The sequence below is a fragment of the Heterodontus francisci genome, chromosome 2, assembly GCF_036365525.1.
Source record: "Heterodontus francisci isolate sHetFra1 chromosome 2, sHetFra1.hap1, whole genome shotgun sequence".
Taxonomy (NCBI): Eukaryota; Metazoa; Chordata; class Chondrichthyes; order Heterodontiformes; family Heterodontidae; genus Heterodontus; species Heterodontus francisci.
Genome location: NC_090372.1, coordinates 183,639,287 through 183,665,035, shown reverse-complemented (window position 1 = coordinate 183,665,035; position 25,749 = coordinate 183,639,287). Strand labels below are relative to the sequence as shown.

The following is a 25,749-nucleotide window of genomic DNA, read 5'->3' as shown; positions in this document are numbered from 1 at the left end:
GAGCAAAGGCAAACAATATGTTAATGGTGTGTTGACAGACAAAGCATTAGTACAGATAGGATGTTAAGGGACTGAAGATTGAACAGCTGCAAGTACAAACATGAAAAAAAAGTGGGTAAGCAAACTGAACAAACTAAGTTGAAATGAAATAAACATACAAAAAAATATGAAAAAGAAAAATAACTAAAAATAAAAGTAAAATGGGAGGCCCGTCATGCTCTGAAATTATTGAACTCAGTGTTCAGTCCGGCAGGCTGTAGCGTGTCTAATCAGTAAATGAGATGCTGTTCCTCGAGCTTGCGTTGATGTTCACTGGAACAGTGCAGCAATCCCAGGACAGAGATGTGAGCATGAGAGCAGGGGGGAGTGTTGAAATGGCAAGCAACCGGAAGCTCAGGGTCCTGCTTGCGGACTGAGCAGAGGTATTCCCAGTCTGCGTTTGGTCTCCCCAATGTTGAGGAGAACACATTATGAGCAGCGAATACAGTATACTACATTGAAAGAAGTACAAGTAAATCGCTGCTTCACCTGAAAGGAGTGTTTGGGGCCTGGGATAGTGAGGAGAGAGGAGGTATTACACCTCCTGCGATTGCAGGGGAAGGTGCTATGGGAAGGGGACGAGGTGGTGGGGGTAATGGAGGAGTGGTCCAGGGTGTCGCTAAGGGAAAGATACCTTCGGAATGCTGACCGGGGAAGGGAGGGGAAGATGCGTTTGGTCGTGGCATCACGCTGGAGGTGGCGGAAATGGCGGAGGATGATCCTTTGGATATGGAGGCTGGTGGGGTGGAAAGTGAGGACAAGGGGAACCCTGTCACGGTTCTGGGAGGGAGAGGAAGGGGTGAGGGTAGAGGTCCTGTGTTATTTAAGTTGGGGTTAGTGGAGGCAGGAAACTGCCCAGTGTGTAGGATACAGGACATTTACAAAACCGTGTGAAAGTAGCAGGGGCGGCCGATCCCATTCCACCAATCAGCGCTAACCCCACCCAGGCAGCCCCCGTCAGTCACAGGTAGTGACCAATCACATGCAGGTTCCACCTACCCCCTCCACCTGGCATACAGGGGAACTGTCAATCAGAGCTGAACCACAGGCAGATTGGCAGGCTGGGTTCTGGCCCATGGGCATTTTGTTGGACAACTCAGCTTTATAAGATACTGGTTTGGCCATAACTGCTGGAGTATTGTGTCCAATTCTTGGTGAAGGATGTGAAGGCTTTTGAGAGGGTTCAGAAAACCTTTACAAGAACGGTGCCAAGGATGAGGGACTTCAGTTTTGTGGATAGATTGGACAAGCTAGTGTTGATCTCCTTAGAGAGGAGAAGGTAGAGAGGAAATTTGATAGAAGTTTTCAAAATCCTGAGGGGTCTGGAGAGAGTCGATGGGAGAAACTGTTCCCATTGGCAGAAGGATGGGGAACCAGAGGACACTGATTTGTGATTGGCAAAAGAATCAAAGCGGCATGAGGAAAAACCTATTCCTGCCTCGTGGTTAGGATCCGGAATGCACTGCCTGAGAATGTCATCGAGGCAGATACAATCAGGTCTTTCAAAACAGAATGGGATAAGCACCTGCAGAGAAAAAAATTGCAAGGCTACATGGAAAGGGTGGGGGAGTGGGGACTGACTGAGTTGCTCTTGCAGAGAGTGGGCACAGACGTAACAGGCCAAATATCCTCCTCCTGTGCTGTAATCATTCTATGATAATGCAGCTTCATTTAAAAACAGCTCTGCTCTTTCCTAGCGTGTGATAGTACATTTATAATGTTGAAAGCTTTTCTTCCATATAAAAACACATTCAAAAAAGCCCAGCTAATTCACAGCTTAACTTAGTCATAATTTGTTGACATGTATATTTATTATTTTATCAACTGTGGATGAGTATTCTCGGCAATGGTTAGATTTCTGGATGGCGAACAATTAAACATTTCTATAATGATTTAAAATATTATTGAAGATTTTTTTTAAAGAAATGTATGAGGCCAAACTAAAGGCTCCTCCATGACTGCAAATAATGATGCTCAGTGATGAGTTGACAGAAGTATGAGTCTGTGACCCAGCATAATTGACAATCTTTAACTTGGTAGTTCAGTGGTGACCTGGGTGCAACTAATTCCAACCAATAGATTTTCTGAGCAAATAACTGAGCATAATTCTTGCTAAACTTGTTATTTGGCCTGTAGTGGGAATGGTATTGCTCATCAATAATATCGGCCACATTGGTATGACCTGGAATCAATTCAAACTAAGTTAGAGCGCACATAATATAACCTGAAACACAAATATTGGGGAATAATTAAAATGCTGAACCTTGTTCCCCATCCTCTCAAGTCCAATCAGCCAGGATTACTGTTCCTGATTACTATTCAGTAACTCCTGTTGGAAGTTGCATGTCCGTGCATTGTTAGATTGATGTTCATTTGTGATACTCTCCACAGTATGGTAGCCTGCCAGCACTCACAATCTTAAGCCCAATAAGAATGGTCGCTTTATCAAGTTACCAGAGTGCTGCCAGCAAACTGAGTGCCTTCAGGATATGAGAGAAAATTGGTGGAATATAAGCTAAAATATGTTTTTTGTATATGACCGTTGAGAACTAGGTTATGACCAGGACCATTGATTAGCTTATTGTGTTGTAATCATTCCGAGGTATCTATTGTTATCGACCATAAATGCCTGGAATAAATCCTTTGCTCCACAGCAGGCTAACTACTGATCACTTGAAGAGTTTGTTAGCAATGTTCGGGAAAGATTTCTGCTGCACTATTTGTAAAGCAATGAATGTAAACCCAGTCTCACCCACTTAAGGATGAACCTGTTTAGTACACATAATCAAAAATAAATGTTCCCTCTGCCTGTCTGTTTAGCGTGAAACAATAATAGTCATTTCCATTTTTATATTTTTCACTCATGGCTTACCGTGTCACGAAACAGGGAATCAAATTCTGCTTTACTGCTCTATAATTCTTAGGAATAAATGGGTATTTTGGTGCTTTGATCTGTCACTTGTCCCTTATTGCAATGTTTGATGCAGTAGAATTGTAACTAATATATAGCCTGGGAACAGATATTCTATATAGGAATCTCCCTCCATAATATGTGAAGCTCTGTTCTTGTGGTGAAAGGAATGGCGGCTGCATGAATCACTTCCTGTTTGTTGTGAAGCCAGAATATAAATTTATGCTATCATTTGAATGCCAAGAGTTTTGTACAAATTTCAGTCAGTTGCTTATACAAACATAAAGCCCACTGTTTCCACAAAATGGGCTGGATTTTACCAGCCCTCTAGGGACAAGCTAGGGAGTCTATAAAATGGTGAGGGAATAAAGAACAAAGAAAATTACAGCACAGGAACAGGCCCTTCGGCCCTCCAAGTCTGTGCCGATCCAGATCCTCTATCTAAACCTGTCGCCTATTTTCTAAGGGTCTGTATCTCTTTGCTCCCTGCCCATTCATGTATCTGTCCAGATACATCTTAAAAGACGCTATCGTGCCCGCGTCTACCACCTCCGCTAGCAACGCGTTCCAGACACCCACCACCCTCTGCGTAAAGAACTTTCCACGCATATCCCCCTAAACTTTTCCCCTCTCACTTTGAACTCGTGACCCCTTGTAATTGAATCCCCCACTCTGGGAAAAAGCTTCTTGCTATCCACCCTGTCTATACCTCTCATGATTTTGTACACCTCAATCAGGTCCCCCCTCAACCTCCGTCTTTCTAATGAAAATAATCCTAATCTACTCAACCTCTCTTCATAGCTGGCGCCCTCCATACCAGGCAACATCCTGGTGAACCTCCTCTGCACCCTCCCCAAAGCATCTACATCCTTTTGGTAATGTGGCGACCAGAACTGCACGCAGTATTCCAAATGTGGCCGAACCAAAGTCTTATACAACTGTAACATGACCTGCTAACCCTTGTACTCAATATCCCGTCCGATGAAGGAAAGCATGCCGTATGCCTTCTTGACCACTCTATTGACCTGCGTTGCCACCTTCAGGGAACAATGGACCTGAACACCCAAATCTCTCTGTACATCAATTTTCCCCAGGACTTTTCCATTTACTGCATAGTTCACTCTTGAATTGGATCTTCCAAAATGCATCACCTCGCATTTGCCCTGATTGAACTCCATCTGCCATTTCTCTGCCCAACTCTCCAATCTGTCTATACTCTGCTGTATTCTCTGACAGTCCCCTTCACTATCTGCTACTCCACCAATCTTAGTGTCGTCTGCAAACTTGCTAATCAGACCACCTATATTTCCTCCAAATCATTTATGTATATCACAAACAACAGTGGTCCCAGCACGGATCCCTGTGGAACACCACTGGTCACACGTCTCCATTTTGAGAAACTCCCTTCCACTGCTACTCTCTGTCTCCTGTTGCCCAGCCAGTTCTTTATCCATCTAGCTAGTACACCCTGGACCCCATGCGACTTCACTTTCTCCATCAGCCTACCATGGGGAACCTTATCAAACGCCTTACTGAAGTCCATGTATACGACATCTACAGCCCTTCCCTCATCAATCAACTTTGTCACTTCCTCAAAGAATTCTATTAAGTTGGTAAGACATGACCTTCCCTGCACAAAACCATGTTGCCTATCACTGATAAGCCCATTTTCTTCCAAATGGGAATAGATCCTATCCCTCAGTATCTTCTCCAGCAGCTTCCCTACCACTGACGTCAGGCTCACCGGTCTATAATTACCTGGATTTTCCCTGCTACCCTTCTTAAACAAGGGGACAACATTAGCAATTCTCCAGTCCCTCGGGACCTCACCCGTGTTTAAGGATGCTGCAAAGATATCTGTTATGGCCCCAGCTATTTCCTCTCTCACTTCCCTCAGTAACCTGGGATAGATCCCATCCTGACCTGGGGACTTGTCCACCTTAATGCCCTTTAGAATACCCAACACTTCCTCCCTCCTTATGCCGAGTTGACCTAGAGTAATCAAACATCTGTCCCTAACTTCAACATCCGTCATGTCCCTCTCCTCGGTGAATACCGATGCAAAGTACTCGTTTAGAATCTCACCCATTTTCTCTGACTCCACGCATAACTTTCCTCCTTTGTCCTTGAGTGGGCCAATCCTTTCTCTAGTTACCCTCTTGCTCCTTATATATGAATAAAAGGCTTTGGGATTTTCCTTAACCCTGTTTGCTAAAGATATTTCATGACTCCTTTTAGCCCTCTTAATTCCTCGTTTCAGATTGGTCCTACATTCCCGATATTCTTTCAAAGCTTCGTCTTTCTTCAGCCTCCTAGACCTTATGTATGCTAGTCTCACAATTTCACCTGTCATTCACGATTCCCTAATCTTGCCATTTCTATCCCTCATTTTCACAGGAACATGTCTCTCCTGCACGCTAATCAACCTCTCCTTCAAAGCCTCCCACATATCAAATGTGGATTTACCTTCAAACAGCTGCTCCCAATCTACATTCCCCAGCTCCTGCCGAATTTTGGTATAGTTGGCCTTCCCCCAATTTAGCACTCTTCCTTTACGACCACTCTCGTCTTTGTCCATGAGTATTCTAAAACTTACGGAATTGTGATCACTATTCCCAAAGTAGTCCCCTACTGAAACTTCAACCACCTGGCCGGGCTCATTCCCCAACACCAGGTCCAGTATGGCCCCTTCCCGAGTTGGACTCTTTACATACCGCTCTTGAAAACCCTCCTGGATACTCCTTACAAATTCTGCTCCATCTAGACCTCTAACACTAAGTGAATCCCAGTCAATGTTGGGAAAATTAAAATCTCCTATCACCACCACCCTGTTGTTCCTACATCTTTCCATAATCTGTTTACATATTTGTACCTCTATCTCACGCTCGCTGTTGGGAGGCCTGTAGTACAGCCCCAACATTCTTACCGCACCCTTCCTATTTCTGAATTCTGCCCATATTGCCTCACTGCTCGAGTCCTCCATAGTGCCCTCCTTCAGCACAGCTGTGATATCCTCTTTGACCAGTAATGCAACTCCTCCACCCCTTTTACTTCCCTCTCTATCCCGCCTGAAGCATCGATATCCTGGGATATTTAGTTGCCAATCATGCCCTTCCCTCAACCAAGTCTCAGTAATAGCAATAACATCATACTCCCAGGTATCTAGTTCCTTACAGGCTTTAGTTACTACCTCCTTACTGTCCACTGACGACCTCATTTGGTTCCCATCCCCTTGCCACATTAGTTTAAACCCTCCCCAACAGCATTAGCAAAAGCATCCCCAAGGACATTGGTTCCAGTCCGGCCCAGGTGTAGACCGTCCAATTTGTAATAGTCCCACCTCCCCCAGAACCGGTCCCAATGTCCCAAAAATCTGAACCCCTCCCTCCTGCACCATCTCTCAAGCCACGCATTCATCCTGACTATTCTTTCATTTCTACTCTGACTATCACGTGGCACTGGTAGCAATCCTGAGATTACTACCTCTGAGGTCCTACTTTTTAACTTGGCTCCTAACTCCCTAAATTCTGCTTGTAGGACCTCATCCCGTTTTTTACCTATATCATTGGTGCCTATGTGCACAACAACAACTGGCTGTTCACCCTCCCCCTTCAGAATGTTCTGACCAAGTGTGGCATCAAGGAACCCGAACAAAATTGAAGTCAGTGGGAATCAGGGGAAAACTCTTCACTGGTTGGAGACATACCTTGCACAAAGAAAGAGGGAGGCAAATCATCTCATCCCCAGGAAATTGCTGCAGGAGTTACTCAGGGTTATGATCTTTGGCTGCTTCATTAATGACCTTCCCTCCATCATTAGGTCAGAAGTGGGAATGTTCACTGATTATTGCACAATGTTCAGTATTATTCACAACGCATCAGGTACTGATGCAGTTGCCTGTATGCAGTAAGACCTGGACAACATTCAGGCTTGGGCTGGTAAGTGATAAGTAACATTCGTGCCACACAAGTGCCAGGCAATAACTATCACCCCTACAATAAAAGCAAAATACTGCAGATGCTGGAAATCTGAAATCTGGAAATACTCAGCAGGTCTGGCAGCATCTGTGGAGAGAGAAGCAGAGTTAACGTTTCAGGTCAGTGACCCTTCATCAGAACCATCACCCCTAGATGTTCAACAGCATTACCATCGCTGAATCCCCCATCATCAACATCCTGTGTTTCACCATTGACCAGAAACCTAACTTGACCAATCATATAAATACAGTGGCTAATAGAGCAGGTGTTGCAAATTCTGCTGACTGCTCAAAGCTTGTCCACCATTTACAAGGCATATGTCAGGAGTGTGATGGAATGCTCTCCACTTTCCTGGATGAGTACAGCTCCAACAACACTGAAGAAGTTTGACACCATTCAAGACAAGCAGCCCGCTTGATTGGCACCACATTCACCACCAGTGTACAGTGGCAGCAGTATGTACCATCTGCAAGATGCACTGCAGCAACTCGCCAAGTCTCCTTGGACAGTACTTTCCAAACCCGCACCTCTGCCATCTCAAAGAACAAGAGCAGCAGATGCGTGGAAACACCACCACCTGCAATTTGCCTCTCCTAGTCACACACCATCCTGTATTGAAACTGTATCAATGTTCCTTCACTGTCGCTGGGTCAAAATCCTGCAACTGCCTCCCTAACAGTACTGTGGGTGTACCTACACCAGATAGACTGCAGTGATTCAAGAAGACAGTTCACCACCACCTTCTCAAGGGCAATTTGTGATGGGCAACGAATGCTGGCCTTACTAGCAACAGTCACATTCCATGATTGAATTTTAAAAAAACTTGTGTGCGTCCTCCTCAGAAGGGTATTTTTGTGTCTTTTCTCCCCCTTCTATTAGTCTATGTGTCCCTCTCTTTTTAATGTGTGCAAGTCTATCTCTACAACTCTTCCTCCCCTAGCATTCAAACATATGCAAGAATGGAGTTTGCAATTCATGGTGTGGACACTTGCATGGTGTACAAGTGTTGCCATTTTTTCATGCAGTTATTGAATGTTTGTTCTGTGGTGATTCAGTGCGAGTTTATACTTGAACAGAATTTCTCTTCACAAAAGGTCAGCATCACATAAAAACTGCATTGTATTTTGCAAGACAACTTAATTTAACATGCAGTGACAGGATATTCTGTGATTGACATCACAAGTAATCACACACGAGTTCAAACGCAGCAAGCCACTTTTCCTGCAAGAGTGAAAATGACATTTTCAACACTAGTTTGTGCAGTTTAAGGACAGGAGTTCGTCTATTAAATCTGGTTCACTCAAAGTGTAGATTTTGATAAGCCCAATTCATACCTTGTGTCTGTCTTAGTCAACGTATTGAGCAAGTATGATATAAAAACGCACAAGTTATTTTGGAGCCTTTCTTCAATAAGACTGTGCCACTCAGAACAATGACCTCACTACAGCTCCTGTCAAGAGTAAAGAGTTACCAGACTGATTCTTTGTTTATAGTCTTTTTTTGAAGTAAAGAATTGTGCTTTTCTGTTTCACTAGTGTTTTAAGTCCAGATGTCGATCCTGCCATTGCCTTCCAGCGAGAGGGATTCGGACGTCAGAGCATGTCTGAAAAACGTACCAAACAGTTTGGAGACGCCAATCAGCTGGACTTTGTTAAAACACGAAAATCTAAAAGCATGGATTTAGGTAGAACTCATTTTTTTATCTACATCGCTATGTTTTCTTTTTATAGCTGAAACCTCAGATCGTTTTGGCATTCCTGCTGTCACCCTTTTGATCAACAAGTCTATGGGTTTCAGGTCTTTGTACCAGTTAGTAAATGACATAGTTTCTTAATCATGAAGAAGAAATCTCTTTAAAAAAAAATCCTCATTCTGAACATTTTATTGCAGCTCAGTAAGTCGGGTTCAGATAGATTTCCTTTGTTGGTTTAATAGAAATGTGCATAGGCATGCTCCTTTTGTTAACCAAGTTATGGGTTTTCATTTTTGGCAATGACTTAACATCTAGACACACCTGCCAGTATTTTATTAGTTACATGTTCTTGCAGCCCACCAGGTAAGGTACAAATAGGTTTCCTTGTTTCCATTGAATTGTGTAAGTCCATTGTTGACAATGACTTGAGACCTGAACACACATGCCAATTGTCAAATATCTCTCAATGGACACATAAGGACAGCCCTGCCTGTAACCCATTTCATGCCTTCTGTTAATTAAGTTAGAGAACAGTTTGGTTAACAGTAACCAGGCTCTAGCATTATTACTTAGTCTCCTAGCTGGAGGTTAAATACCAGGGTCGTTTGACCTGCTTAACTGCATACTACCTGGACAGGAGAATTTAGTTCAGTACACCAGACAAATCCAAAATAAAAGTAATAGCAGAGAAGTTAAGATGTATATTGATTTAATTCCACTCTCCTACCCCACCCCCCCACCACTTCCCCTGCTCCATTTGTGGTTCTCTGAAAATTGTATCACCTGGGAAGAAATATGTCATATTACGTGCAGATGAATTTGATATGGGAATTATATAAACACAAGATCATAGGCTACAACATTCTAAAAATATGGATATTTCAATAAAATATTTTTACTTGATTTATTGAGTGAATAGGTGAAGGACCAAGGCCACGAATGCAGTGCACCGCCAATTAGATAAGTATCTAAATTGAGCTAAGCAAATCATTTTGTTGTGAAACTGTTAAACAAAACAAAATGATAGAAATCTGCCTAGCATTGGATCCATTGGGATCCAGAAATAAAAGATCAGACATCCCTATCTTCTGAAAGCTCAGTGTGAGAAAGGCAGCATGAAAATCTGCAGTTCTGCATATCAGTGTTAGATGAGAAGAAAACTTTCTATCTACTAGCCCAGCAGTCCAATAGCCTATACCACTCTCTGTCGCACCTCGTGCATGGTCACTTGGACTGATTATACGTGACTACCCATGTGGTGCAACATGAGTTACTCCTTCCTGTGGTAGAGGGGAAAGTGCAGGAAAATAAAAATCTTTGGTAATAAATTGGACTGACTATAGAAGTAATTGCAAGGTATATATTTTTTTGATTTGTAGTTTCAAAGGGGACATTCTATCTTTTGTTTTGGAGGGGTGGCATTAAGCACTGTAATGTATTCAACTCACACCTTATAAGAAACTTCCTCCCAGGCATTCATCCATGCTGTCCTAAGCCAACCAGATTGAAGCCATATAAAAGGAGTGGCTTGTTGATGGCTCTTCATAATCCTCCTTGGATGGATGCCTGATTTCTGCTTAGTACCTCTCTGCCACTAAGGTTAGGAACTTGCCGGAGTGGAAATTTGAATCAAACTCTGCATGTTGAAGCTACTAATTTTAATACATGCAAACAAAGCATCTTCATATTTTGAATCAAGTGCCGCAAAACTGTAACTTTCTGTCAGCTCTGAGAGGATCACTGTTGGTTATCTTTCCTAGTTGGATCCTGAATAGAATGATGCACTTTAGAATAAGTTTGATTCTATCAATGTGCTGTACAGCTTAGCTCATAAGATTTGCATTCTTTTAAATTCCAAATAACAGGGGAAAATTAGTAGAATCAGACTTGATTACAGTCATTAATCAGCTAGTCACACAAATGATCATCAGTCATTGTAGTCCATCCCCCATGTTTAATGCTGCTCAATTCTGATGGACATTTAAAGTAACTGATTAATCAGCTGCTAATCCTCTCCTCTTGATATCAGTCCTTTCTAGAACTATTGGTCTTGGCTCATTGGTAGCGCTCTGAGTCAGCCACTTCAGAGATTTGAGCAGATGCTTCTTTATTTTTTATTAGAGATACAGCACTGAAACAGGCCCTTCGGCCCACCGAGTCTGTGCCGACCATCAACCACCCATTTATACCAACCCTACACTAATTCCATATTCCCTACCACATCCTCACTTGTCCCTATATTTTCCTACCACCTACCTATACTAGGGGCAATTTATAATGGCCAATTTACCTATCAACCTGCAAGTCTTTGGCATGTGGGAAGAAACCGGAGCACCCGGAGGAAACCCACGCAGACACAGGGAGAACTTGCAAACTCCACACAGGCAGGACCCAGAATTGAACCCGGGTCGCTGGAGCTGTGAGGCTGCGGTGCTAACCACTGCGCCACTGTGCCGCATTGTCAAAGATGTTGCCTTTTGGATGTGGCATTAAACCATTTGCCTGTTGATATGGATGTAAAAGGTGCTGTGGACGAATCAGAGAAGAACAGAGGAGTTCTCTGTGTCCAGGCCAATATTTGTCCCTCAACCAACATCACTAAAACAGCCTTTCTGATCATTTCTCTCATTGCTGTTCATGTGCTCTTGCCGTGTCCAAACTGACTATTGCACTTGCCTACATTAGAGCACTGACTACACTTCAAAAGTACTTAATTGGCTGTAAAGTACTTTGGAACATCCTGAGGATGTAAGATGTGTTACATAAATGCACATTCTTTCTTTTACTTTCAGTTGATAGCCCTGTTTTACTCCCAAACACGTGAGTGGAATTTAATCACCTGAACAATGTTCAGCTCAGAGGTGCTGATTCAGGACTGAATATATAAAAAAAAACAGTGAGCATATTAAAATCAGCACCAATGAGGATGATGAGAGGATGAGCAACTGATTAATCAGTTGAGTCAAGTACCTATCAGCAGTGAGGAACTAGGTAAGGTATGGTAGGAGTCCAGCACAGGCTGGTTGCAGTAAGATTGTTAAGTAGAGTGTATTTTAAGGAGATACAAAACTCTACCTGGTTATTTTTTTTAAAATGGGATTCATGGGCTTTCAAGAAATATGATTGGAGTCTCTTTGAGAGTTCTCATTTTCTTTGATCCAGAGGAAGCTGAAAATCATTTTCTAGATTTGTCTCTCCATTGAATTATTACAACCCTGCTGGAATAGTGAAATAATAGACTGTTGATATATCACTGAATCAGTGTGAAAACTACAGAGAACTGGGTGTTCTGTGTGCAGCTTTAGCTTGAAGTAATGTTCTAACACAAAATAAGATAATGATTTTTAAGTGAAGCTTAAAACACCTCACAAGTAATGCATGATAATGAACAAATTCTTGAATGATGACAATTATAATCTGTGTGCCTGCTTGTAAAGAGATGTGATCTGCATGACCTGTAACAACTGAGATCTCTAACTTGGAATGTGGGGGTTGGAATGAAGCACGTGGAATGGGGGATACTAACCTCATTAATTTTTGACCTTTTACCTTTTGGCAGTAGCTGATGAGACTAATCTTGATTCCTTGGCTGAACAGATAACCACAGGTAAGGATTGTCAATAACAACCCAGTTGCAGTAGCAGCCTAAGTGATGTATCAGGAACATCGTTACCATGACAACAGCAAACAGTCATTAAAATCCCTGAGTCGAGCGTTGTGTATGTTTATCACCCTTGCTGCCTGCAGTATGAGTTAATTCACACATGCTGGTTTTCACTCATTTCAAATAAATCATAGCCAAGGGAAAAATAAGATTTCTTGAGAAACTGAGGTAGCTTATTGATCGTTAAAAAAGTCAAGTGAATTTTTGTGCTGATACTTTTATGTGGTGAGCAGTTCGGTCAAACAGAGAACAAAGTTACAATCCCAACTGATGATGATTGGCAATTATAAATGAGTAGATAAAAACCATTAATGAGCATTATTGTTGAGCTATGAGACTATTATTAACAATGTATTGATTTGCTCATGCATGCCTGGAACAACTAAGATCATAAAGGTAAATTTCCTCAGGACTGTAATGATGACAGAAGTTTGGTGGAAACCTCATTCAAGGGTTTAGGTCGGGTTTCTACGAAAATTATGACAAAAGGGCGGGAGAAGCACTGTGGAAATTCATCTCTGTTAATTAGAATAATTGGCAAACATTTGTTGAAGTCTTGTTCAATTCCAACTTTATTTAGGTATTGTATTTATTTCTGAAGCAACCCTGTAATTTGGATACAAGGATGAGAATGAACAACAACTTTTTGGAAATGCCCAGACTCTCTCAAAATTTTAGAGGAGCAAAGGAGGAGGTTCAGCCCATCAGGTCTGGGCTCTTCAAATGGAGCTATTAACGTTTCCCTATAGTTGGCGTATATCCTTCTAAATGCTTCCTTTACACTTAATATTTGATGCTCTCTTAAATGACGTCGTATCTGCCTGAATAGCTATTATGGTGAAGCATTATAAGTTCTACAAACTCTGTTCTTTCCAATGATAATCCTCAGTCTTTGCTGCCTTGTTACCAATTGCCAACAAGTGGGAATAAACTTTCATAATTTTAAAGAAACGATTTCATTCCCAGTTAAGGGGAAGTATGTGAGGGAGAAAGGATTAGAATGATAGGGTGAAATGAAGTAGGGTGGGGAAAATGCTTCTGTGGTTCATAAACACTGGTATAGACCTAGAGAGCGGAATGATCTGTTTCTGTGCTGTAAAATTCGAAGTAATACTCACCTTTTATTTTTCCATTCCACTGTGTGTTGTCTCAGGTTCTAATATCCTTACTTATAATGGGGTTCCCAGAACTGCATAAAAGTCCAACTGTGGGTGAACCAATGTTTTGTAAAAATTTCAACGTAATTTCCTTTTTTTGTATTCAGAATCTCAGTTCCCATTTTTATGACCCTTTTGTCCCTGAACTCCCACCCTGAAATATCGATATATCTGCCTTGTCCTACACTCTGTTAAGAATCTTAGATTTTAGATTACACTTCTTTTCACTGTTCTTTTGTGGCGAAATATAAAACTTCATATTTCTGTGCTTTGCAGTACATCTGCAATCTGTCTGCCCATTCTGCTGACCTGCCCCTCATTTTCCTGCATTCTTCCTTTGCTGTGATTTCCTTTTGTTTGGTATCAAAAACAAAACTAAATATTAATTTTCTTGTGCTTGTGTCCAAATCGTGTATATAAATAAAACTAAAACAAAAAGATTCCAGCACAGATCACATCAGGGGCACACCAGTGTCCACATCTGGCCAGTCCAAAAAATAGCTTTTTCCCCTGTACTTATTAGATATTTTCTCTTTTTTTATGTATTCCATTTGAATTGCATGAACTTGTATTACATATCCAGGAAGTGTGATAGTTCTCCTACCCTTTGGAGGAACATTTGCTTTTTACCTTTGAGAGACTCGATGGAGTGATTTGCAGCAGTAGAGAACCTGTTGTTTGCATCAGTTGTTGGGGTAGACAGGAAGCAGATTAGTAATCTCTCCAGTAAGAGCACATCCTGACTTAAGACAAATCCCAGATGAGGAAAAACCATTGGGTCCATTGAAGTCACAGTGCAACAAAATGCTTCCATATTTATTAATTTTTTTTTAAGGGCTTGTGTTAAAACTGAAAAGATTCCATGGATGTGTTTTTTTTAACCAAGTTCACCGACAGGACTTGAGATGTGGTTTGAAAGTCACCTGTGCTGGAGGCCACCTGTGATTTGGGCTCAGAAAACAGCAGAACCTTGGTGACCTGGGGAAAAATAGTTACAGAGGAGCCACATGTCAAGGTTTGTGGAGGTCAGGAGGTCAACTCTGGGGTTTGAACATTGTTTTTCAGTTTTTAGTTGGAGTGTGAACTGTTTGAAGACGATTGGTGTTTTCCTTCCAAGGAAAAAGAAATCACCCAGCTCACCACCACCTCTACCTTTTTGAAGAGATCCTGTCAAGATTCAGTGTGAGGAACAAAATATCCCTGGTGCTGTATAGCTCCTGAGGAGCTGAAAAAAAATCCTGCCATTCAAGTGTGTGCTGGCGGAAAAACCTTGATGCCACATTTCTCCTAGAAAGCCTATTAGAATAATTCTCGACATCTCCAGAACGGACTGCTTCTGAAACGATTCCAGTGACCCGTATCCATATACCTGGATGCCAGACTAAAAAAGGGACAACTGACTTCCTTCCATATCTTCTTTTTTCCGTCAAGAATTAGCAAGTATTTGGCCAAAGTAGTTTTTTTGTCTTTTTTTGTAACAGACCTCTGCAGTGAATTTCTGTATTTTTTTCCAGTGTATCTGTGAGTACAATTGGAGAATTTTTAAAAAAGGGAACTTTCATATTTTTAAGTCGGTGGGTTGAATTTTACCAGCACCTCACCACCATGGGTCACAGTGGGGGGTGGGGGGGGCGTAGAATTCTGCGTGGAGAGGCCTACCTCGACCCCGACATCGAGAAGGACCCGCCGCATGTTAACGGTGGCGGGGGAACCTCGGTGTGCACCCCCCCACCACTTGGCGATGGGGCCTTCATCTAAATGTTCAAATGAACAATAATAAGATGCAAATGGACTTACCTGCTTGCGGTGGCCAACCCACGCCCATTTTACAGCCACCGAATGCAACTTGCCTGCCTTCAGAACCCCATATGGAGTTCCAAGACGAGAAACTGGTGGAGAGAGGGGAGGACTAAAATTAGCAGGGTGGGGGGAGCGGCAGAAACGAACGCGATTGGCTAAGGGCTTGGTGGGAAGGGGTTGAAGGTTAAAGGAAAGAAAGTTTGGGGGGGAAAGGTTATGATGGATACTTTAATGTTTTTGGTGGGGCGGAGTAGGACAAATAATACACGGATTATTCATTGAGGGGGTGGGAGAGGGGATTGGAAGTGTGCATAAAATTTTATTGCAATTTATTTAAAAACATGCCACTTTAAAAATTTAAATGTAAGTGAAGGGCTTGAAGCCCTTTAAAACTGGCGCCGGCGCCTGCGTCATTGGGGGCGACTGCTCCGCCCCCTCAATTTAAATGAGCCCACGCGCGTAATATCACAGGGACTAGGTGATGGCACTTCTGTGTCGGAAGCTGCCGCTTTCACAGCGCTCTGCCGCACGTGATAAAATTCAGCCTGGTGTGTTAATGCTTTACTTCATTACTGGTTAAGTCTTGTTTTATAATAAACTGATAATTTTGTTGTTATTATAGAAACCTGGTTGGTGCTTTTTTGCCCTCTTTTCCTATCCTTTCTGGGATAAAAAAAAATTAGAGTTTATGATTGGCTGTATTGGTAACTGGGTAAACATTTAAATAGATGTTGTGACCTGTGAAGAAATGGAACTAGAAGACAGTGCACTCCTCCCGCCTTGGTCCTAATAGGCATGTCTACATATAAAGGTTTGAATGAGGGACATTAGGTGTATTCATTTAATTTTGAGTAAAGAGTGGAGCGCACAATCCAACAGCTGCTAAAATTAATTGAGGGAACATTTTTTTCAAGCCCGCCCCCCCCCACCCTACCTCAGTGATTTGGGAAAAAACTCATTAAAACACACCACTCTTGTACTATGCCATTATAGCACTCAGCTGCATTTGGAACAGTCCGATGTTTTTTCTTCAGCTAACCTGCTTGGCAGATTTCGCCAAACAATAATTACTCTTTAAGTAAAGAAATTCTTACTGATATCTGTGGCAAATTTACTTTTCAGTAATATGCATTCAATTCCTATACTTATTTTCCTTGCTTACTTTGAAATAATCTTGTTTTCTGCTACCCGTCCAATTTTAATATTTTGTATGCTTGATGAGATTCTCTCATTAACTCGAACAAAAGCAAAATACTGTGGATACTGGAAATTTGAAATCACAGATGCTGCCTGACCTGCTGAGTATTTCCAACATTTTCTGTTTTTTTCCGTTAACCGTTTCTTCTCTTGACTAAAGCTTGCAATACTCTAATGGATCTTCATACCTTCATTTCTCTGCAACCTCTCTACTGCATGCATGCATACATTTGTTTGTGTCATGATGGTAACAGAATTGAAAACCCATGTGTGGTCAAAGAAGAAAACAGTTAAGGACAGGACCTCATTGAGGTATATAAAACATTAAAATGGCATAAGATAAGACAAACCTGGAATGCTGTTTCAAAGTAAGACAGGAAAGGAGGACAATAGGATTTAAATATAAATTAGTGAAAGTAAATTTAAAACAGAAACTTCAAAGAATTGTTTTATTTGAAGAATGATTAATGTTTGGATTAATCTGTCAAGAATTTAATAAGTTTTAAAGCCTTAGCATAATCTCTAAACATTTGTGCTTTGCTATTCTATCTGTATATCTCTGCCTTCTAATTAGCTTTTTAGTTATTTCACCAGGTTAACTGGACATTCGTAATGCTCTACCGCAATTTGCAGATCTCCTTCTTAGACTGTCTTTTCAGTTCTGATTGGTGTATACTTATGGTAGATTTTTTTCCATCTCATGTGCGATACTTTACATTTGTTATTAAGTTCAGTTACTATTTGTCTAACTGAATCCTTCTGCAAATCTTTTAAGTCTTCTATCTTTGCTGCTGCTCTCTATTTTAGTGTCCTCAGCAAATTTATACATGCTTGCATTTGCTTTTCATATCCTAGTCATATTATACATTAGAAACAGCAGAGATCCAACCACTATATCTTGTGGGACTCCACTCAATACCTACCCCACCCTCCCAATATTTCTCATGTGTATTCTGTTCTGATACACAGTAACATTTCCAATAGCCGTGTACAAGTTTGCAGCTCACTCCCCCTCTCTAGGCGAAAGGACAATTCTGTGTTGGAAAATACATAAAGGTTGAAGGAAAGCTACCATACACAAAAATTGTTTTTTTTTTGCTTTTATAGTATTGACTTTGATTTAACCTGACTTAAACAAAGTTTGAAGAGGAAATCTTATGTAAAGCACAATGCCTATGGTTTCACTACTAGTGGTTTGATTCAAACTAGGTAACTCTCATTCTCCATTGCACATTGCAGTCAGTTTTTTAAAATTCTGCTAGACAAACATAATTTTTAATTTTCTAGTTTAAATGTGACAGTTTACAGCTATCTGAGCACCTTTACTTGGTAATGATCTTGTCATCATGAAGCCGGTTTGATGTTCAGAGTAAGCCCACCAGTGATCTCTGTGGGCTGAGGCTGATCTGAAAAGCATGCCTGCTGGTGAAGTGATTACTGTAGTAAGAATTAAATAATGGATGGAAGAAAGATGACTAAAGTGAAATGAGGTGAATATTTTAAAGGCAATGGGTGCAATGCATTTTTATTCAACATCGGTTTCATAAGAGGCACAGGAAGATTTATAGTACTACTTATAAGCTTTTATGTGGCCACTCTAGTATTCAAACTTGTATCAGTGTTATTGACATTCAGTGACATCATTTTAGAGTGGGCTTCGGTGAAACCACATTCAACATCATCACCAACCTGAAAAAGAACACTTTCAATTTTATTATTTATTGATGTAAAGTCCTTAAAATTGCTCATATAAAATCATACGTTGCAAAACATCTAGCTCCTTCTAAAGTGGTGCAGCTGAAGCAAGTGCCGGAATCTTGTAGTTCATTTGTTAATTAGGAAGCTTTCATCTTGAGTTGTTCAGGAGCCTGAGTTTTCAGTGTGCAAAATTGTTTGTTGCTAAGAAACTGATGTGATTCTAAATCACCAATAAAATGAAAAGATTACATCCTTGAAAGGCTGAGTGTACAGATTCTTTTCTTTTTTTAAAAAAAACGTCCTGGCCTCTTCTCTTCAGAGATGTGAACTTGGATGGCCAGAGGTTAAAAGCCATGGCCTTAACCACTAAGCCACCTGTGTCTTCTAAAATAAATATTTAATTGTAAAATGCAGTTACTGAAAAAGGATGAAACAGATGTATTAACAATTTGTTCAGCCTTTTGTTCAAAAATAGTGTTTTGCATCATCCACTGTGAAGAATTCTTTTGGCAGGACATTTATTTTATTTGGCCCTTGTTTAAAAAAAAATTAAACCATCATGATCATTCTCTCAAACAAGAATTAATATGCAGGAATGTAAATTTGATGCACATATGTTCATAAAATTAATAAGAAAATCTTACTCTTGAGTCAAGTACTCCGTTTCAAGGATTTATTTCTAGCCTTTAAATTGCCAGTCTTTCAAAATAACTCCTGACAGGTTTTGTTTATTTTTTTAGTGATTGAATTTTGTTTTACTTACATTTCAACAAAAATGTTAAAGAGCAAACTCAGTGGCACTTGAACATGGTTCATTTAACATTTCATGAAAACAAATCCAGGTGTCATGTCCACACTAGATTGGCTGTTACATTGCTGCATGGTTTTGTACATTGGTTTTGTTCTGTGGTACAAAGTGAGAACAAAATGGGGCAGTAAGTGAAATGTACAGATTTCAAATGTACTGATTGGCACTAGTAAGGATTGAGATAGGGGTCTGCTCAGACTGCTCTGGTGTAAATGTAGTCAATGTTTTTTTTAATCTGTCTAGATTTAGATCTAGCCAATTAATGGGAAAAGCTGTTTGCATAGAATTGTTGTTTTTCCCTGAGTTTCAAAAATATCAACTAGTTGTGGAATTTCCTAACATCTGTTGTACACATGAAGCTAGAAGCTCTTAACTACCTATGTCTGCCACAGGCGAGACCCACAGATTAGTTTAGCAACCAGTTTTCATGATTTGTTGACAGTGTAAAATGAAACGGCCATTTTTTTTCTTGCACAGCAAGATGACATACGTTGTTAAATTAAGAAAGCTTAGCGAACAGCAGTTTTACCGCCACACAACAGCTCTGTGTAAGTACGGATCAGTGCCTTCATAGTGTCCCAGTTAAGGATTTGATAAATGATTTTAGTCTTCAGGACAGGTATATGACATGCGAATGAAGCAACTAGACGAGGTTAAGAATTTGTGCAGTTTGACTGTTCTTCAGTTGGATTTTTATATCTTTTTTTTAAAAGCCTCCAATCTAATGAGGCCTGACTTGAGGTCTAAATTCAGATCATTCTGCTGAAGTCTTCGGAGTTTGAGTTCTTTGTTTGTATTTTTGTTTGACCAGGGAAGGCAGAGACTCCTTTTTGTCTTTATCCTGTTTCCTGCATTGAGATCCAGTAACTGTGCTAATCGCTGGAGGACACCTATTAAAGAAAATGGGCTTCATGCACATGGTCACAAGGAACTAAGCTGAGACTGCAAACTCAGTTGTGTGCCAATGACACTGAGGGAACTGGCTTTGAGACATTACTAAATTCTTTGTGTGGGGATGGAAATGATTTAAATAACCTAAGAAGGTCAAATGACCTGATCACTGAGCCTGCCACTGGTAATGACTGTTTCTTGACGGAGATTAATTCATGCTGTTAGATTTAGTTATATCTCCCAAATATCATCACCCCTCACTGTTTGCACTAAAAATATTGCTGAGAAAAATAAAACCTTTACCTGTTAGCAGACATAAAAGAACTTTGCTTCTTTTATTTAGACTGGACTGAAACTCAGATTTTCTAGATCAATTTTACAATGTGTGCTTATCCATATCATCCAAGTCCGATGTGCACTCAGCCAGAATAATGGCAACTGTTTTAAAGGGAGGAAATAGCTGAAAATATGTAAAATATAAAGGAATTAAGTTTTAGGCTTTGCAAGATACTTCAAAGATGGGAAGCTGGCCAGGGCACATTGGAACAATGGAGTCTAGAGGTGACAAAAGCATGAATGAGGGTTCTCGCAGCTGATGGTCTGAAGGAGGGATGGAGACGGATGATGCTAAGGGTGATCTTAAAGGAGAAGTGGGTGACTGAAGGGTTTGGGGAGTGGATTCTAGAGTGTGGTGCCTAAACAGCTGAAGGCACAGCTGCTAGTGGTGAGGCAAAGCGAGAGGGGTATGCAAAGGAGGCTAGAGTCTGTGGAATGGACAGGTCTTGGAGGGCTGGAGCGTGGTAGCACTGGAGCAGTTTGCAGAGATATGGACAGGAAAGACCATGGAGGGATTTAAACAGGTGGAGGAGAACTTTATTTTTGATGCAGGACATACTTGCCCGAGAGGGAGTACAACGAAGGAATGGTACTATGAGGAGAGATTGAGTAGATTAAACTTATATACCCCAGAGTTTAAAAGATTGTGAGGTGATCCAATTAAAACATATTGGGTAGATGCTGAGAAAACGTTTCACCTGGCTGGAGAATCTAGAACTTAGGATCAGAGTCTCAGAATAAGGGGTTGACAATTTAAGACTGAGATGAGGAGAAATTTCTTCGCTCAAAGGGTTGTGAATCTTTGTAATTCTCTACCCCAGAGATCTGTTGAGTATATTCAAGACAGAGGTTAATAGATTTTTGGGTACTAATGGAATTAAAGGACATGGGATAGTGTGGGAAGGTGGGGTTGTAATAGAAGATCTTATTCACATGATCTTATTGAATGACAGAGCAGGCTCGAAGGACCAAATGGCCTACTCTTGCTCCTATTTCTAATGTTCTTATGTTCAGCTGCAGTAGAGCTAAGATAGGGCAGAAGCAGGCATTGTTAGGAAACTGGAAGTAGGCAGTCTTTAATGTGGAGAGGATTATGGGGTCAGAAGGAAGACACAATAAAACAGGGAATAAATAAGAATAATAGTGTCAATCATTCAGCACAGAAGGAGGCCATTTGGCCCATTGTGCCTGTGCCAGCTCCTTTATACAATTAGTCTCACTCCCCTGCTCTTTACCCACAGCCCTACAAATTTTTCCATTCTAAGTAAAGTGAGGGGAAGGGAATAAACTAATAAACTATGGCCTTGAATTTCACATTGGGCAGGAGGCCCTGCCCACCAGCTGATAAGGCGGTGGCAAACCCGCCTCCACCGGGCCTGGGGAGCCAGGCCAGGATTTTTCATTCCCCAGGCCCTTAATTGTCTTGGGCAGGACTTCGACTTCCTTGAGGCAGCAAGTCCCACCTTATGGAGCTGCCAGCCAATCAGCGGGCCAGCAGCGCCAACGGGAGCGGTAGCCACTGCTGGAACTACACCCAGCCATCGGACGCAACAGGAAGGATGGCCCTGGAACTCAGGTAAGCATATAGGGCTTCACTGGGGACAATCGGCCAGGCCCCGGCGAGGCTAGGGAGGGGGGTGATGTATTGTGCAATGGGGTGGTTGGGGCTTCGGGAGTGGCCCTCTGTCGGGCACAGGGTGCCCGATCAGGACGGCCGCCCCTCCCCAGTCTGCGAGTGGGTCACCTGGTTTTACCAGGTGGGATTCTTGGGGCCTTTGCAATCCAGCCGCTGAAGGTAAAATATCCGCGGCGGCGGGAGAAGGCCCTGAAGGGGCAGTAAATTGGCCCCTTCAGGGCCTTGATTGGCCAGGGGCAGGCAGGCCGTTTCTTGCCACCGCCACCCCGCGTAAAATTGCAGCGGAGTCAGAACGTACCCCCCCCCCCCCCACACCCTCCCTCCGTCACCAGCCTGTTTGTGTACATGAATACTCTCTAATTTTTTTCCTCCCCATCCCCTCACGCATGCACACACAACCCTCATAGCAAGGAGGAATTTCTGTGATTTTCTACTGCACCCAGTGGGAAATCTTCAGGTTGACATTTCTGCTGTTCTAAATGGCTTTGGTACAGAAATGTTGTGCAGAAGGTTAAAGAATTAACCGAATATCGTACTGCCTGGAGCCAAAGGCAAAGGACATTATTGCATACTGTAGATCACTTCTATAATCGTGAAGGCACATCTGACAACCTTCTGTATTCTTCAAAGTAATAGTGAATTGTTACTTTTCCCTTTGGCACTAGCTTCAGATTTTCGGAGCTTTTTTTCTCAAGGTACTACATCGGAGCTGACCTCTGTTTAGCAACAGATGACAACTTTGGAAGTCTGTTGGTTGTATGTGACATGAATTCAAAGGCATGAAATGAAGAAACTAATTCTGTCAGGACTTCATGTGTTACAACAACCATGTTTTCCTGTGGTTGATGTACAAATACTCAGCTTATGGCCATTTTTTGCAATTGTGTTATCTTCTAATAGATTAGATCTAACTACACAGTATCAGATTGGAAATTTTGGGTGATATTTTGTACTCTTCCCCATGGCGGGTTTGGAGGTGGGGAAGGAATTTAATCAGGCGGGATGGTGTTGGATGGGGACTCTGTCACCTTCCCACCTCCACCCCGATCAAGTCTGTGGCGGGAAAGCCTGTGGACGACCTTCCCACCCCACTGCCAATTGAGGCCTTTAAGAAGCAATTAATGCTCAATTAAGGGACTCTCCCCACCACCACTGGCATTGCCACATGGGGAGCAAGATATGCAAACCCGTGAGGGGTTGTTTGTGCTCTCCTGGTGGGGTCCCTTGTTCAAAGGTACTCCGTGCCCGATTGAAGGACCCGGCATTAGGAAGGGGTGGGGGGGTGTGGGGGTGCCTCAGAGCCAACTCCCTGCCCTTGCTGCTGATCTCCTTAAATTGCCTCTCCCACAACCCCCTCCCAGCGAGATCCCTCCTTCCAAAACCCTCCCTCCATCACTTACATGTGGTCTGGTTCGCCCCCCGATCCTGGGCAGTTCCAGCAGCAGCCTTTGCCTCCCCGGTGGACCTGCCGAGCAAAAGAGCTGCCAGCCTCTGATTAGCTAACAGCTCTCGGCAGGGAGGACTTCCCATTCCTGGGGTCCTGATTACCACCAGTGGCCTCTCAGGTGCCTGTTTGGCTTGTGATATGACGGGCCTTCCCCAAAGGTGGCAATGTGGGTGTCTTGCTGGGTTTCCAGCTGGTGGTCGGGACCCCCATCACCTCCATAAAAGTCCCCCCAAGGTGACTTCCAAAATACTTTGTGCATACTTGAATTGTTGATCATTTCTTCATAAAAGCAACTGCCAACTTTATAAAGTACTAAAACTGCAAACTAAATTGTAATCTCAAACCTTGTTAATCTTTCTTCCCATCAAGTACATCCCAGTTACTCTGGCATTCATCATGTGCGGCAGAAATAGAACAGATGTATTTTAATTCTAAAACTGTGTTTATCCACCTTCTTTGGGGATCCTGAAGGCAGTATTCTATTGTACCACACCGTCGCCCCAGTCTATGACCACCCAACTGCAGAATTACATAGCTTATTTATGTAATCCATCATTGGTTTTACTGTAAGCTGGGAGAATAGGATCATAACCCAAATGACTGTCCCCGTAGAATACTGTGACAAGTATAAACATGTTCTTGCACTTGAAGTTCATGTTCCTGGGAAACTGTCGTTTCTGAGCTCCTTGTAATGTTTGCCTGGACTTTGGGAAACTGGTGCCATTTAACAGAGACCAGACTTTAATGATTTAACAATTAATGGTTCAATTAACCAATGGACAAGTATTTCAATCAGTAACCAAACACTGGGGCAATGTCAAAGGTCAGCTTTAGCCTACTTTTCAGCATTTTAATTTATATCTTGTGAGTGGTAAATGTCAAACCAGCTTTTTAAAGAAATCAAAACAACCACTCCAGTCCCAGCATTGCTTTGTTGTGTTTGTCTATGAACAGCAATGGTGCAGCACTGCTGACATGTCACATTCAGTGACTGCTAAAATGCTCCCATCGTTCTTCAGAGCAATAAATCTGTAGCAGTCCACAAATGAATACAGTGAACATTATCTGAATTATGTGTGGACATCCCTGAGGAGTCGCATGCCAGAGATGAATAATCAAATATTCAGACTTGGTCCTCTGCCACCAAAGCAAACTTAATTAACAACTTTGTATCTTGACCTCCAAGGCTCCTCGACCAGGGATGTTGGGCCTTCATTAGGACTGAAGAAATCCAGCTCGTTAGAAAGTCTGCAGACAGCAGTTGCTGAAGTAACTTTGAATAGTGACATTCCTTTCCATCGCCCACGACCGCGAATCATCCGAGGGCGGGGTTGCAACGAAAGTTTCCGGGCTGCTATTGACAAGTCGTACGATAAACCGGCAGAAGACGATGATGACGATGAAGGGATGGAAACATGTACGTAACATAATTGACTACAATAATTTACTCTGGTTGCAGACTCATCGGAATGGAGCTAATTGTGGAAATGTCATGATTATTGATAGTGTTATGTGTTAAAATGGATTTTTTTTTTATATCTTCAACTTCAATATCGGAGAAAAAAGATTTTGAGGTGAACTTAGTTGCTAACTTAATCATAACATAGTATGGTTTATGCAGTTTGATTTATAATGTACACATTAAATGTGTTGCTACGGAGTTACTGAGGCAAATTTTCAGATGCTGGCTTCCTGTTTCTCATTGTGCAAAGCGAGCAGCTGACAGTTGTAAATCAGAGGTAGAGGTGAGGCGGGTATGCAATTGGGCGAGCAGCATGCCTCCGTGTTTCCACTGGGAGGCTACCTAAATCTAAAAATCTGGGTTGTTTGCAGGCCCTTGTTTTCCCAGCTACAAATGCATTTGTCACTCACGCTCCACTCATTTGTAATAGGCATTGAGCAGCCTAACTGCTCAAGATAAGGCCCGTTTATTTATTTGAGGGAAACTTCTTTGCCCAGGGAGTAGTTAGAATGTGGAACTTGCTGCCACATGCAGAAGTTGAGGCAAATAGCATAGATGCATTCAAGGAGACGTTGACTAAGCACATGAAGGAGAAAGGAATAGGTTATGCTGATAAGATGAGATGGAGTGGGAAGAGGCTCGTGTAGAGCATAAACGCCAACATAGAGCAGTTGGGCTGAATGGCCTGTTTTGGTGCTGCAAATAATATGTAATTTGTGTGGAGCCAGGAGGAGCAGGATGAAGAAGCCCACAACTCGCCAATGCCATTCAAATGAAGCCAGAGCCAAAACTTGTTCGGGCTTCTCTTTGTCGGCCTCGGGCGGGAAGCGTGGACCCTCTGCCTACTTCATATCAGTTCCAAGCAAGCATCAAAAATCACCCTCACTCTTCTGATTGAGTTGGCACAGTTTGGTATTATGCTAAGCACAGTCTTCATGCAAAAACTGTTTACATTGTTGCTTTATCGAGGAGGGTGCTTCCCTTGACTTTGCAATTTTAATGTGCATGTTGGAAGCTTCACTTAAGAGGTATT

The 25,749-nt window shown here is 42.0% G+C and overlaps 1 protein-coding gene across 4 annotated transcripts in view; it reads left to right on the top strand.

Annotated features, from left to right (window-relative positions):
• LOC137349219 (partitioning defective 3 homolog) overlaps positions 1–25,749 on the top strand; it is a 956,485-nt gene that overhangs the window by 716,237 nt on the left and 214,499 nt on the right. For 2 of the 4 annotated variants that reach the window (XM_068014729.1, XM_068014702.1), the window contains exons 17-19: positions 8,463–8,611; positions 12,180–12,227; positions 24,441–24,671. In XM_068014729.1, the coding sequence (XP_067870830.1) occupies positions 8,463–8,611; positions 12,180–12,227; positions 24,441–24,671 (428 nt within the window). The remainder of the gene's footprint in view (positions 1–8,462; positions 8,612–12,179; positions 12,228–24,440; positions 24,672–25,749) is intronic. The other 2 variants (XM_068014712.1, XM_068014722.1) reach the window with 2 other exon arrangements.